This window comes from Lolium perenne, chromosome 7 (genome assembly GCF_019359855.2).
Source record: "Lolium perenne isolate Kyuss_39 chromosome 7, Kyuss_2.0, whole genome shotgun sequence".
NCBI lineage: Eukaryota > Viridiplantae > Streptophyta > Magnoliopsida > Poales > Poaceae > Lolium > Lolium perenne.
In genome coordinates, this window is record NC_067250.2 from 303,773,375 (window position 1) to 303,788,401 (window position 15,027).

Consider the following 15,027-nt stretch of genomic DNA (forward strand, 5'->3'; position numbering starts at 1 on the left):
TTACGCGATGCGGGATTCGACCAGCCGGTCGAGGCGATCTCTGGCGTCGGTGGACTCGATGCGGGGGCCCAGCCGGGAACGTGCCGGCTGGCGAGTGCCGGTTGGCTCTGGAGCCGGCCTGTGCTGGCGCCTTGGCGCCGCCTGCTCGGAGTCATGCTCCTGGTTCCGGCTTGGTGGTGGCCGGCTGCGGCCGCTGTGGCCGCTGTCCAGCCGGCTTGTTCGGCTTGAACCTGCGTGCGTGGCGCGGGAGTCTCTGCGTCGGCTTGGCGTGGGCGAGGAGGACTCGGCCGTGTCCCTGTGGGGGTCCTTGCTGTTTCCTGCAGCAGCGCGGACGGGAGGAGCTTTGGGAGCACCATACCTGGGGTCCTTGGTCTACTCGGCTGCAGCCCGGCACAGGTCAGCTACGCGCTGCGTCTGGCGGCGCAGCTCTTCTCCTTCGAGGAGGGCTAGCTCCTTCGCAGCGGCTTCGGCTGCAAGGATGTTTTTGTCGGGGGTGTTGTAGATGGGTAGCTCCGCGGATGGAGCCGGCGCTTCCGCGCCGTCGCGTTCGATCTCAGCGCCTAGGCCGCCTCCTCACCGGCGGATCATGCCGGCTCGGCTGGGGTTGTTGCCGCCTGGCGTGAAGCCATGGGCGTGGTCGTACTCGCGCTGGGTGATGGCCAGCTGGCGTTTGGCAGTAGCCAGCTCGTCAGCCTGCTGGAGGAGGAGCTGGCGATGCGCCTCCAGGTCCGCCTCGACGGTGGTGGCATCGCCGCCTGCGGTGAGCGGAGAGCTCAGCTTCGCCCGGACTTCGTCCAGCCGGGATGGTGGCGGTGGCGCCTTCGGGCCCGAGCCGGATGCGTTGGGGTCGACGTTGCGCTCCAAGTTGGGGCCGCGGATGCGCGTGGACTTGACGGGGGGCTCCTCGCCAGCCATCATGACTTGCACTATGGCGGGGCTGGCGGGAGCGCTGCAGGAGCCGGCTCGCGGAGGAGGGCTTGCGCAGCGCAGCACCTGCCGCGGGTAGCGCGGCGGTGCGACGGTGGCGACGTAGACATCGTGGCCGCCGAAGGAGATGACGTTGCCGCCGGCAGGGAAGGGCCGGTCGGCGAAGCAGCCAGCGTTGTTGCTGACGCAGTCGAGGGAGCCGAATCTCCAGGTCAATCCTGAAGCGACTCGCTCGCCGGTGGTGATGGTGAGGCCCGTCCGGATGAAGACACCGGCCGAGGATGCTAAAGGCCCCACGGTGGGCGCCAAATGTCGTGGTATCGTCACGACATATGCCATAGGGTGGCTAAAGAAGGTGGTTCCTAGATGATCTCACGGCGGTATCCGGATGCGGGTATGGGGACGAGCGACACGGCGACGTACCCAGGTTCGAGGTCCTCCGATGGAGGTAACACCTCTACTCCTGCTATGAGTGTATAAGATGATCACACAATACAATGATGCTCCTAGAGCTGTGTCCGGCTGCTCCTGGGAGGCTAAGGGAGACGATGGTCTCTCTCACAGGGCAACGCTAAGGGTGGAAGTGGAGTAAGAATGATCGATCCCCTGCACGAGAGGGGGTAGTGTGGCTTATATAGGCACCGGCACTTTACATAAAAGACCCTATAGTCTACTGGCCGACTTGGCCGGCTCCGGCTTCCGCTCCTTCCCGAGGTACTGACGTCAGTAGCCGTTGAGGCCTCATGGCCTGTCCCATCCGGCTGCCTGAGTCAGCGGTATGGAGAGGAAGCGTCTCTGTCGCCATCATGCACTCTAGCCGGTACGGATCGACGTACACCATGATGGCTTGTCCGGCGCGTGGCACTATTGCTCCACAGTGCCCCGCGCTTTACGGGAGATGAAGTCAGCGTGGACTTGCGAACCCAGACCACCTACCCGGTTCCTTCTAGTGCAAGACTCGCCAGCCTCGAGTCGGTCTGAGGTACAAACCCCCAGTCGGATATGGCTTGTAGAAGCCGGCCCAGCTACAGCATTGGTGGCCGTAGCCAGGCCGACTAGGACCTAGAGCCAGCCGGCTTCCGGACCAGCCGGCCACGGCTCCAGCCGGCTGCTCCTCAGCCGGCCTTTGCCGCGAGCCGGCCGGTGGTCAGCCGGCTGCTCCGCGTCCATTGCCCTACCCGGGGTCTTCCCCCCGACAATATGGGCCTCACCGCGCCGCCGGTCGGATTCGAGCATGGCGAGGTTGATGAACTCGATGGTGAGTTGGTCCTGTCGAGCCGCTTCCTACGGTCTGTTGTCCTCGGACCGATGCATTTCTCCCTACGCACTCTCACTCTCTTTCCCTTTTTTATGCCCCATGGAGCTGCCGAGGGGCCGAGGCGGAGGAGTGCAGCGAGGGAGCCTCCCCGCACTAGCGCGATGGGGCGCATGGGCAGCAAGGCAGGGGCTCCACCTAGACGCACGTCTTTAACCGGCCGTCCAGCTCCGCCTCCATTCCTTTCCATGCCTCCTCTTCCGCTAGAAATGTTGTCGTGCGGAGCTGCAAAGAAAGAGCACCGATGCTGCAAATGGTAGGCATCGAAACTATAAAATGTCAGCAGAGGTGCTGCAGTCTACTAGCGGTGGTTTTGCAAAAGATCAGCGGGTGTGCTGCAAATGCTCACTGATAGTGCTACCAACAATCAGTGGCAGTGCTGCAAGAAGCAAGCGACAATGCTGCAAGCTGGAGTAGGGATGTTGTCGGTGGTGCGCCGATGAGTAGTTGACAATGCTATGATAGTATATTTTGTTTGCTGCAAATGTTCTACTGTTCGGCTACGTTAGTACCAAGTTTTTCTACAAGATGTCCAACAAGGTTGATTTAGCTTCAATAGCACAATTTTTTTGCTATGAAGTCTCCGGCGAGGTTTCCGGCAAGTCTATTTTTATTTTTGATCAATCCGTTTTTTTGCTTCAATAAAGAAAAAGTGAAAACATGTTTTTCTGAGATGAACCAAAGTTTAGAGACTTGAGATCAAAGTAGACACATGTCACGCATGCAAGCACGAAGCTGGGAGAGTCCTGGCCTCTGGAGAATTTCTAGCAGTGTCCTTTTTCTAAGTAAGGCTTTTCCCGTCCTAGCCTGTCCCACGAGTGAACCAACAGCGAGCAGATCCGACATATAGTGTCTCTGAAACAGGATACTACTCCGTATATCAAACTGCAATTATTTAATCAATATTTTCCTTGGATTGAACTTTTATTGTAAAGCAGTATGTTTCACGCCAAAAGAAATTCCGAGTTGTATTTGGTCCGGAATACAACTCTTTCTCGTCAGAATTACACTCCGTACAAATAGTATCCTTTTCATACTGTGTTCCGAATTCCCATACATCTCGTCCTCTCGTACCTCTTGCACAACAAAAACAGGCTTTCCTATTTAACTCACCAAATCTCTTCCTGCGAAAGCACTAATCCAAAACCAAGTTACGGCCAAAACATCTCCCCTGCCGAACACCCAATCGACCCAGGGGAGGACGACCATAATGCCGAGATCAAGGGAGCCGTTCAACATCTGCGAGGAGTTGGGGAAAGGTTTACTCTTTACCAGCGTACTCGCGCCCCCGTACCTCTTCGTTAGGTGCGGCATGCAAGCCGTCTGCGCGCTCACGCCATTGGCGACTTGCGTTGGCGCGGGGTGGTGGGGCTGCTACTCAGCCATTGAGCACGCACGACGGAAAGAGGAGACGCCGGCCTTGACCCCGGTCCTCGCGATGGCCGGCGCCAACGGAATCGTTTCCTTGCCCCTGGGTGTCCGCGCCGCCGTCCGTTCTTCTCTTGTCGGGGGCGCCATGGCTACGGCTGTGTGTGGCGGCCTCAAGCTCCTGCTAGGAGATCCGCCCCGGGCTATCTAGCTGCCACAAGCGGGTCGATCGATGATCCGGCGCCTGCTGCTTGCCCAACAACGCCTACTAAAGCGGGCGATTTTTTTTTCTTTTTTGCCAACAAACACACGTTATGTTTTTGATCATGTTGCAGTTTTCTTAGCTCTAATTCTCAAACTATATATGTCTCATGTAGGCTTGGGTTTCGTTATGATATTTCAGTCGCTAAACTCAGCTTGCTACAGCTAGTTCTCAACTCATAATTTTGGCGATCCTGCATATTCCTAGCTTATATAAGCTAGGAATATCAGGATCTATAACGGGATCAAATTGTACTGAAAACAAATAAAGGAAAAAAGAAAGATAAAATAAAGGAGCATTGTCCCACGCACCGACGTGGCCAACCTTGTCCCATGCGTACTTTCGAAATGTGAAAACTTGTCCTCCTTGAACCCGTTACACGAAGACACAATGGGTCATTCACCCGCCAAAATGATGCCTGATTCTGAAAAGAAGCTTCTATATATTGTCCCTCTATGAAACTCATGCCAAAATTATATATGTGCTGCAAAACGGTGCCTGTGGTGAGTTTCATATAATTGGTACTTGGCAATTTCATAAACTTCTGAACTTAGCTCGTTCCACCTCAACTAACTAATACGCTGCTACTAATAAATCTTGGCCAGGTGTAACAACTACTCTGGAGTAATTAACTTCCGGCCCATTCCGTCAGTCTATCATCACTTTATATATAGTTTTCCTCGATCTGCAAAACAACAGAATTTTGCGAAAACAGTCAGAACACAGATTAAGCCTGATCAGTAATAGTTTTGTGTCAGTGTGTGTGCATAACGCACGTCGGTCTTAGTTACCACTGCCGTAAGCTATGGTCCTGTAGGCTGAAGCCTTGCACGGTGGGAAGCTGCTGTGGCCACAGCTGCAGCTGCAGTGAGGTCGAGAACTCCTCTACCTCCGGGAAGAAGCCCCCGAAAGCTGTCGCTGGTGACGCCATATCCACTGCAGCCACCAACGGTGCCTCCACGGAAGAACGATGGTGCCCGCCTTCGTTGATCTGACAGAGTTAACACTCAACACTCACATATTCAGGAACACATGAAGTCTACACACACTAAGCAGGCAGCAATATGGAGATTACCATTTGGCGCAGGCGACGGTTATGGTCCTCCAAGATGTGCACCTACGATCAACCATTCACGACCATAAATCATATCAACAAATTCCTGAGACATTTATCGGTTTATGCTTACTTCACCCAACAGATCACAATTGCAATTACCTTGCGCCGTGATTCGTCCAGCTGCTGGTTCAGTAGCTCATCCTACATCAGCTCACAAGAAAAGATGATGCACAGTTACATGACCATTTTTTTCTCTCACACTGACATGTAAACGGTGAATTCCATGCATGTAGAGCGTGTACATACTTTCCTGTCACGGACTTTGCCTAGTGCAGACTCGAGCTGCTTCTGCAGATTGTCAAGCTCATCGGTATTGACGGATGCAAGGTCTTCTCCGGTCTGCCTCCTTATGTTGGCCTTGAGTTGGTCACACTCACGCCTCAGCCTTGCGATCTCCACAGACATTTGCTGCACAACAAGACTCGCAAATGCATTAAGAATCGCATATACTCCATAGATCAGTAAGCTGTACACAGTATGCTTGTTTATTAGTTAACCTGATCATCATCATGATTTGTCTCCTGGTGCTGGGCATTGCTCATGCTGTCGTAACGTTGAATTAGCTCACTCCAGCTTAAGAAATCAAAAGTGAATATGTCACTTACTGTACAAACACATGATAAATTTAAGTAACTAACTTTCACTCATTCTGTATATTGTTTAACTATGCCAGGATTATGCATTTGAAGCTACAAGTGGAATGCCGGCGACTATAGTACTTGTTGAACTTTTAAGGTTGAGCTCAGGAAACGTCTATAGCTAATTGCATCTGAATCTGACCATAAATCCTAATCGGAAGATGCCACATGATTAGAACCAGAGATAAATTTAGACACCATTTGAACAATGATTAATGTGATCGTGAAACACATGGAGAACGTTCTACGCGTGGCTAGGGCCAACCATTTGGCAAGCTTAATACCAAAATTTATTGAAGAAAATGCAGATTCAAGAATCGCGATGAACGTGCTATGCGGTGAATAAACTGAAGGAACATGCTGTTAGGAATAAGCACTCCGATATGAAGACAACACGGTGTGCTTACGTGTACGAGTAGTATACGTATGTGTATGGCTCTAGGAGTTGTGCACCGAGTCGGTTAGCTAGTCTAGGTATTATATAATCTATGTAATAGCTAGGCTTGTAACAACACCGTGAGTTGAATCAATACACTACGGGAAAAATATGCGTCGCCGTGCAGCATTTCTTTGCCGTGTGTCCCCGCACGGCAAAGAAATCTTTGCCGTGCGCACAGATAAAAACGCACGGCAAAGACCTTGGTCACGGGAAAGATAGACACAAGCGCACGGCAAAGATACGACTCACGGCAAAGATGGAAGAGGCCGCATGGCAAAGAAAGGTGCACGGCAATGGTCCAACACACCGCACGGCAAAGACTTGGTGCACGGCAAAGGCGTTGGGCATTGCCGTGCCTCATCCTTTGCCGTGCGCGCAGCTGGGTTGCACGGCAAAGCAGCCTTTGCCTAGTGTTTTTGAAAAAACGCACGGCAAAGAAGCCTTTGCCTAGTGTAAGCGCACGGCAAAGATGTAGAAACTGGATTTTTTCTCATCTCAAAAGGCATGGCATGGTATAGTTATCAACAAACGAACACATAGCTCAGTGGCAAGGTTGTACGCTTTCCCTACTCTGTGTCCTAGGTTCGATTCCCAGACCAGCCAGTTTGGGGCCTTTTTTTAGATAAAACATGTTAGGCACACGGCAAAGAAGCGACCTTTGCCGTGCGGCGTCACACGGCAAAGCCTTTGCCGTGCAACGTTGGCGAGTCACACGGCAAAGAAGCCTTTGCCGTCGATAACATTGCCGTGCGATCTTTACCGTGCGGGGTCGCACGGCAAAGCCTTTGCCGTGCAAATAGGGCTCTTTGCCGTGCAAATAGTTGCACGGCAAAGCCTGTTTTTCCCGTAGTGATACAAGGAAAAACACCAAGGTGCGATATGCACCTGTGGCTAATCGCTTTTGTGTTGTGCGCGTGAGTAGTACTAGCTAGCAGATCACAAGATCGATCAAGCAGGAGCTTGGCTAGCTGGGTCGTACCTCACGGCGGAAGTACTGGCTATCGTACGTGCGTGACGTCTCGTCGGAAATCACTTCATCGTCAGTCGTCGGAAAGTACTCGACGGCAGGGGCTGTGTTTGGTATCAGATCGGCGAGAGTACTGCCGGGTCTGGGCCAACAATTGGTATCAGAGCCTCGTGGAGGATCTTCTAGTAACGGGAGGTCATGACGAAGGAGATGGGCGAGTTTTCCGGCGTCGCGGCGCCGGTGTCGACGCAGTACCCGCAGTACATCCGCGACAACTACACGGTATGGGCGACCACGATGATGTGGGCGCTCGAGTCCAACGAAATCTGGGAGGCTGTTGATCCAGGCGGCGACGAGTTCAAGAAGGGCGCGTCGAAGTATCGCAAGGACCGACACGCACTCACGGCCATCTGCTCGGTGATGCCGATGGACGTGAAGCAGCACCTGATCTCGAAGAAATCTGCAAAGGAGGCGTGGGAGACGATCAAGACGCTAAATCTTGGTCACGAGCGCGTCCGCGAGGCGGCCCTACAATCCTTGCAGAAGAAGTACGAGAATCTGGAGATGGGAGAAGATGAGACGGTGGACGCCTTCGCTTCGAGGGTCGCTACATTGGTCAATGGGATTCGCGCGCTCGACGAGAAGCTCGAGGAGATCTCGATCGTAAGGCGTTTCCTTCGCGCGGCGCCGCCGCGTTACTTGTCCGTTGTTTCGGCGATCGAGCAGTGCGTTGATCTCAAGACTCTCACGATGGATGATCTAGTTGGACGGTTCAAGGCTCATGATGAGCGGATGAAGATCACCTACGGTGATGCGGTACCGGAAGAGCACGTTATGCTTACCCGTGCCCAGTGGCAGGCGGTGGTCGCCAAAGAGAAGGGCGATAAGGCATATGACAAAAGAAGTGATGAAGAAGCTTCTCGCCCAGCGAAAAAGTACATCGCAGGGGAGAACGAGGACGACGCTCCGCCGAGGAGGAAGTTTGACATCAAGAAAGTAAGATGCCATAACTGCGGCGAGCTCGGTCACTTCAAGGTAGATTGCCGGAAACCACCGAAGCCGAAGGAAAGGGATCTCATCGCCCAGGAAGGAGATGATGGACCGATGATGCTGATGCTCGAAGTATGCGAGCAGAAGGACGAGGAGGAGCTACCTCCTCCATCACCGGCTACGGAGATTGTGATGTATCACGGTCTACCGTGTGTGGATCACGTGGACAAGCTATGCGACGAAGGTGTCGTCGAGAAGCTACGGAGTGCCCCATACCCACGTGAAACCACGGATCAGGCAAGTCAAGCTTTGGAGCTTGCTCATGGCGATATATGCGGTCCAATTTCACCCGCAACCCCGTCCGGCAATGAGTACTTCATGCTTGTGGTAGATGATCACAGCCAATACATGTGGATTGTGTTGCTGAAAAGTAAGGATCAAGGTCTACAAGCATTCGAGAAGATCAAGGAAGCTGGAGAGGTCAAGGCGAGGGCGAAGAAGTCCCTACGCATAGATCGGGGTGGTGAATTGAAGCATAAAGTGGTGGCCATGGCACGGAGCATGATGGAGAGCAAAGGCTTGCCAGGAAAGTTCTGGGGTGAGGCAGTCAACACGGCTATCTACTTGCTGAACAGGGCGCCAACTAGGAGTATGGTTGGGACTCCGTACGAAGCATGGTATGGAAGAAAGCCCTCGGTTGATCATCTTCGCACTTTCGGGTGTGTGGCGCATGTCAAGACGGTGTCCGGCCATAAAAGAAGCCGAAGGAAAGGGATCTCATCGCCCAGGAAGGAGATGATGGACCGATGATGCTGATGCTCGAAGTATGCGAGCAGAAGGACGAGGAGGAGCTACCTCCTCCATCACCGGCTACGGAGATTGTGATGTATCACGGTCTACCGTGTGTGGATCACGTGGACAAGCTATGCGACGAAGGTGTCGTCGAGAAGCTACGGAGTGCCCCGTACCCACGTGAAACCACGGATCAGGCAAGTCAAGCTTTGGAGCTTGCTCATGGCGATATATGCGGTCCAATTTCACCCGCAACCCCGTCCGGCAATGAGTACTTCATGCTTGTGGTAGATGATCACAGCCAATACATGTGGATTGTGTTGCTGAAAAGTAAGGATCAAGGTCTACAAGCATTCGAGAAGATCAAGGAAGCTGGAGAGGTCAAGGCGAGGGCGAAGAAGTCCCTACGCATAGATCGGGGTGGTGAATTGAAGCATAAAGTGGTGGCCATGGCACGGAGCATGATGGAGAGCAAAGGCTTGCCAGGAAAGTTCTGGGGTGAGGCAGTCAACACGGCTATCTACTTGCTGAACAGGGCGCCAACTAGGAGTATGGTTGGGACTCCGTACGAAGCATGGTATGGAAGAAAGCCCTCGGTTGATCATCTTCGCACTTTCGGGTGTGTGGCGCATGTCAAGACGGTGTCCGGCCATAAAAGAAGCTTGGCGGATCGGAGTAGTCCAATGATCATGACTGGTTATGAAGAAGGCTCGAAAGCGTACCGTTTGAGCAATCCCTCGACCAACAAGGTGATTGTCGCGTGTGACATAGTCTTCGAGGAAGACTTATCATGGATTTGGAACTCCACGGAACCGGAAGAGATTTTCACTGTTGGACACAGTGATTGTAGGCATGCAGATGATCAAGTTTGGCCAGACACAAGCGTTGGTGCAGCAGCACGCTCGCTAGTGTCTCGCGCTCGACCTGGAGATGAGCCGAGCGAATCCAGCGGTGAAGTTCCAGGCGCTACACCTGGAGGTGTCTCTCCGCGTGGGAGCCCCAGAGCGAGCAGCAGCTCGCGCGCTTGGGCAGACAATCTAGGCAGCAGTGCGCCAGGAGGCTCAGCAGTGGAGCTCCACGGGAGCTCAGAGCATCTCCAGTCGCGTCCCCAAAACCGTCCCCCAAAGGGCGCCGGATCGAGCGTTTGGGGGACGTGTTTTGTTCGTGCCGCGTTTGGGGGACGTCGCTCCCCAGCCGCGTCCCCCAAACGCCGGCCCCAATCAGAAATTCAAATAGATGCATTCAAAAGAGATCGTTCCCGCCGATTCGTCGCGATCAGAGTAGCGGCGATCGATGATGGAGTCATGGCTTGATCCTCGCCCAATACTTCCCGCCTTTTTGGTTGGCGCCGATGATGGAGTCATGGCTCACCGTCGCCCACGACTCGCACAGGCAAAGATCTTCCAGAGGCGTCCACTTCGGGCCTCGTGTGCCCGACGCCTCCTTCTTCTTCTTCTTCTTCTTCTTCGTCCTCACGCCGTCCGCGTCTACCTCCACGAGATCATCGTCACCGGCACCCTCGTCGTCCTCTTCGTCGCCGCCCTCTTCGTCCTCATCGTCGTCCTCCTCGTCGTCCTCCACCCCCTCCTCTTCCTCGTCGTCCTCCTCAACCCCGTCGTCCTCCTCAGCACCGGCGCCGTCGTATTCGAGCGGACCCCTGCGGCCGGTGAAAGGGTCGCCGTCCGGACCGGGGCCTGGCTCGCGCTGCTCGTACGGCGGGGAGTAGAGGTTGTTGGGGTTGAAGCCGCCGTGCGGCAGCGCATCCTGGTAGTGCGGCGACAAGTTAGGCGTCACGCACCCGGGAGTGGCGGAGGGGCCGTCGTTGTAGAAGGCGGCTTGCGACGGAGAGATCACTCCGGGAACGTACACCGGCATGGACGTACTCCATGGGCTCGCGTTGGTGGCGGCGATACACCCGGCCATTACGTGCTGGTGCTGGCGCGCCGCCTGAGCCTTCTTCTCCAGCTCCACCGCCCTCCGTCCTTTCCGCTCCGCCGTCGATAGCTTCCGGCGCAGGCAATCTTGCTGCCATTCATCGTCGGTCATTCCTTCAGGCTTCTTCTTCGCAGCCGGCGCCTTCCGCGGCTTCGCGAACGGCGCTTTCGCCCCTATCGTCGCATTGCCCGGCGGCTTCTTGGCCGCTTTCTTCGCCATCTTTTTGGGGGCTGTCGGCGGCGCCATGGAATGGGGAGAGGGTAGCGGCGGCGGGTGGACGGCGGGAGGGAGAAAGAAATCGGCGGGATAGGAGAAATGAATCGGCGGCGGGATGTGTTTTGGGAGGCCTGTGCGCGGCGGTATAGGCGCGATTTGGCGGGAGCGGCGGGATTTGGCGGGAGTGTGAGACGAATTTTCCCTGTGCCGCTGACGCGTCGGCCCCGCGCCTCCTCGCCTCTCATTTCGTTGTGTCCGGCGTCCCCGGAGCGTCCCCTGTGGGACGGGGACGGGCTCGGGGCGCCGGACACCGTATGGGGCCGCGCCGGACAAAAATGGGCTTTGGCGGACGCGGCTGGAACGCTTTTTTTGTCCGGCGCGCCCCAAATCCCTTTGGGGGACGGTTTGGGGGACGCGACTGGAGATGCTCTCAGTTCGGACCACTCCTAGCGAGGCTAGCAGGCCGGCAGGAGGTGCATACGGGAGCCCACCAAGCAGGCGTGGAAGCTCACAAGCATGGTGTCCACGTTGGGAACCAGGAGGCTTATTCTTGGTGTGCACTTGCCCAGCCAAGTAAAAGGGCCTCGTGGAGGTTCCACGTACGAACTAGAGAAAGGTTCAGGGGAGCACATCCCAGATTCTGCGACAGACGATAGGGATTCGTCAGGAGGTCTAGGAAGTAAAGAAGGGCTCACTAGCCCAGAAACAAGGCCGGATGAGGGCAGCCGTGTTGCTGACCGGGCCAGAAGAAAAGAGGAGCCTAGCTCAGGTTGCACCAGACGGGATGGAAGTTAACATCCTAGCAAGAAATAAGCAGCCACATTATGCATGTCTCCAGCTAATTGATCTAGCTACATGTGAGTTGCCTCGTACGTGGGTACATGATGGCCAAAAGAATCGGCTTGAGTTGCACCCATCAGGCAAGGGGCTAGCTAGCGTTGCTAGTAGCTGCAGCATGCAAGTTCGTGTGAATCTTGGCGAGAAAGAACTTCGGCGAGATCACATTGGCGAGTCGCGAGAGAGCGACGTGGGTCATCAACCAACAAATGAAGGACCCTCAATTGAAGAAACAAATGCGACGTCGGACGCTGAAGAGTACGTCGTGCCTTCTCCGACTGTACTGGAGACGAGACGACTACGACCGACAAGAGCACGCATGCGACGCGTGTTGGACTACTATCCGAAGAAGGAATTTCGGACAGTGAATAATCCGGTGAAGATGGAATGCAAAAAGAAATGTTTGTTCATCAAGGTACCGGTGAAGACTGAAGACGCGGACAAGGAGAACTATCGGCGTGAAGCCATGAAGGAACCGACGAAGGTAAAGTCGGTGACATGGGTGCCACGAGGAGCGGCAAAAGCAATGCCGAGGAAGACGCCCGCGAGAAGCAGCTGGCGCATTTGGGACCCAGGTCGAAGTGAAGCACACGTCGTGCTTAGGGGGTGATTGTTAGGAATAAGCACTCCGATATGAAAACAACACGGTGTGCTCACGTGTACGAGTAGTATACGTATGTGTTGTTGAAATATTGGGCCCACTTTTAGTGGCCCAAATTAGATTTCAGTTTTTCCTATAAATCTCAAAGCCCACATAGTGGCAGCCTTGTGAGTTTGAGCCCAAGTTGGTGGCAGCTCACTAGGGAGTGGCAAGATGTGGGAAGTTTAGTCCCACATGGAAAGTTGGGAGGAAGTTAGACCACCTTATAAGGTGGGTTGTTCCACCACTAGTAAGTGAGTAAGAATAGGAGTGCTACACGCGCGCTCCTCCTCCTCGCTCGTCTCGACTCGACTCGACACGACACGTCACGTCACGTCACGACGCGCGCCGCGCTCGTGGTGAGTGGATTGAGCCGAGACTTTCCTTACTTTTTGCAGCTCAGGAAAACGGCAGTTAGTCGGTTCGGGTCGCTCCCGGATCGTGGGCTATCTGTAACCGACTCGAAACGTTCGTGTGACGTGGGCGTGGCCCACGTTGCCTAGGGTCTGCAAAACGGCAGTTAGTCGGTTCGGGTCGCTCACGGATCGTGGGCTATCTGTAACCGACTCGAAACGTTCGTGCGACGTGGGCGTGGCCCACGTTGCCTAGGGTTTCCCGAGCCTATATAATCTCCTGTCCGGCTACCGCAGAAACATATCCAATACACGAGTTAGGGTTTGCACCTCTCTCTGCTTGCGCCGCCATCGTAGCCTACTCCATCCCGCGAGCCGACGTGCATCGGCGAACGGGAGAGCAGGTCTCCGGAACCGCTCGTCCTTGCGATCCTGTACGGGAGAGGGCGAATTAGGTTTTTGGGAAGCGCTCTGCGCGACTGCTCAAGCTCTTCATCACGGGTCGCCTTCCGTCCAAGTCGGGCGGTGCTGCCTACCGTCGTCTTCAACGCCATCTACTTCGACCCGTCGTCCCTGTCGTCAACAACGTTGTCATCAACAACGTTACTGCTGCGACATCATCTGCTACACCTCCACCGCCACCTCCACCAGATCGGTACGTGCGACATATCTCGATCTGTTTAGCGATGGATGTTGTACTGTTTGCTCTGCTACTGTTCATGTTGATCACTACATCTAGTATGTTTGAGTTTCACATGTTAGTAGTTACTGTCGTCATGCTTAATATTCTGGAATTAATCATGGAAATTGTGCCTAATTATCCAACATGTGTATGGCTCTAGGAGTTGTGCACCGAGTCGGTTAGCTAGTCTAGGTATTATATAATCTATGTAATAGCTAGGCTTGTAACAACACCGTGAGTTGAATCAATACAAGGAAAAACACCAAGGTGCGATATGCACCTGTGGCTAATCGCTTCTGTGTTGTGCGCGTGAGTAGTACTAGCTAGCAGATCACAAGATCGATCAAGCAGGAGCTTGGCTAGCTGGGTCGTACCTCACGGCGGAAGTACTGGCTATCGTACGTGCGTGACGTCTCGTCGGAAATCACTTCATCGTCAGTCGTCGGAAAGTACTCGATGGCAGGGGCTGTGTTTGGTATCAGATCGGCGAGAGTACTGCCGGGTCTGAGCCAACACATGCCTGGTAAGTGGGCTGCAGTATTCGAAGAGCTTGCCACTGGCGGAGAAGACGATGACGCCGACGTGCGCGTCGCAGAGCACGGCAAGCTCGTGCGCCTTCTTCAGCAGCCCACCGCGACGCTTGCTGAAGGTCACCTGCCGGTTCACCTTGTTCTCGATCCTCTTCACCACCACCTTCCCACGCCCCATCTTCTGGGAGAAGAAGATAGCTGAGAGCAGGAAATGCTGAGGAAACTGGTCTGCTGAAACAGAAGAGTACTAGTACCAACCAGAAGAGCCTTGAAACAGAAGGCAAGCACTGTTGTAGCACTGCCGATTTGTTTTACCTTGTATTGTAATTTTCACCTCGTGTCGATCGTATATTCGTATAGCAGTGGAGCTGCAAGATGGAGAGACGAGGTAACTTCTCCTTGTTCCTTCGGGGTTAAGTTGTCCGAAACTGTAGTCAAGGAGCGACAAAATAGGCAGAGGCTGCATATGTAGCTAGGGAGCATCAGCATCTAGCTTGGTGGCGGCATGGTCTCCTCCGGCAAGTCCATGGCCACGCGCCTCATTACTGACAACATGCAATGCAGCTGCCATGACCATGAATTCTTTATACACGGCTAGCTTTGACCACTTAATTTGCTCCCGGCAGCAGCGACCAGCTAGGCCAGGGATGCAGTCGATCGGATTGGATCGGGATGGATGGATTTTTTTGTATCATATATGTACCATATTTTCTCAACAAATTAAAACGAAATGAATAATAACCGGTTGCAAATTAGAATAGAAATACAGAAGTGTGAATTTGAATAAAAAAAACAGGAGACCACGTATTTGGAACGACAACAGAGCGGATTCAGAAACAAAATTAATTGTATATCTACACACATGAGTAGGTCGCAAACCATGTAACCGGTAAATAATGTAAAGCTCAGTATTTAAGTTCAATAAGGCAAAGATATAAAACAATTGATAAAATAAGTTCAATAAAACTCTTATTTAATAAATAATGTAAACGATATAATAAACAACATAAATACAGTAG

The 15,027-nt window shown here is 53.7% G+C and overlaps 1 protein-coding gene across 1 annotated transcript; it reads right to left on the minus strand.

Annotated features, from left to right (window-relative positions):
• Positions 1-4,654: 4,654 nt before the first annotated feature.
• LOC127311955 (MADS-box transcription factor 29-like) lies at positions 4,655-14,218 on the minus strand. Its single transcript, XM_051342438.1, has 6 exons — positions 13,999-14,218; positions 5,487-5,562; positions 5,236-5,397; positions 5,089-5,130; positions 4,948-4,989; positions 4,655-4,863 (listed from the first exon to the last, which is right to left on the minus strand). Exons 1-6 carry the CDS (start codon positions 14,184-14,186, stop codon positions 4,660-4,662), a joined length of 714 nt encoding a protein of 237 aa, XP_051198398.1. The 5' UTR covers positions 14,187-14,218; the 3' UTR covers positions 4,655-4,659.
• Between the last annotated feature and the right edge of the window lie 809 nt (positions 14,219-15,027).

Bases quoted from the DNA above. Each gene is read 5' to 3' on its own strand.
- LOC127311955 (XM_051342438.1), bottom strand. From the start codon at position 14,186: ATGGGGCGTGGGAAGGTGGTGGTGAAGAGGATCGAGAACAAGGTGAAC. The intron at 5,563-13,998 runs GCATGTGTTGGC...TGATTTCTTAAG, and splicing joins TACTGCAGCCCACTTACCAG to CTGGAGTGAGCTAATTCAAC. The intron at 5,398-5,486 runs GTTAACTAATAA...CTTGTTGTGCAG, and splicing joins CAAATCATGATGATGATCAG to CAAATGTCTGTGGAGATCGC.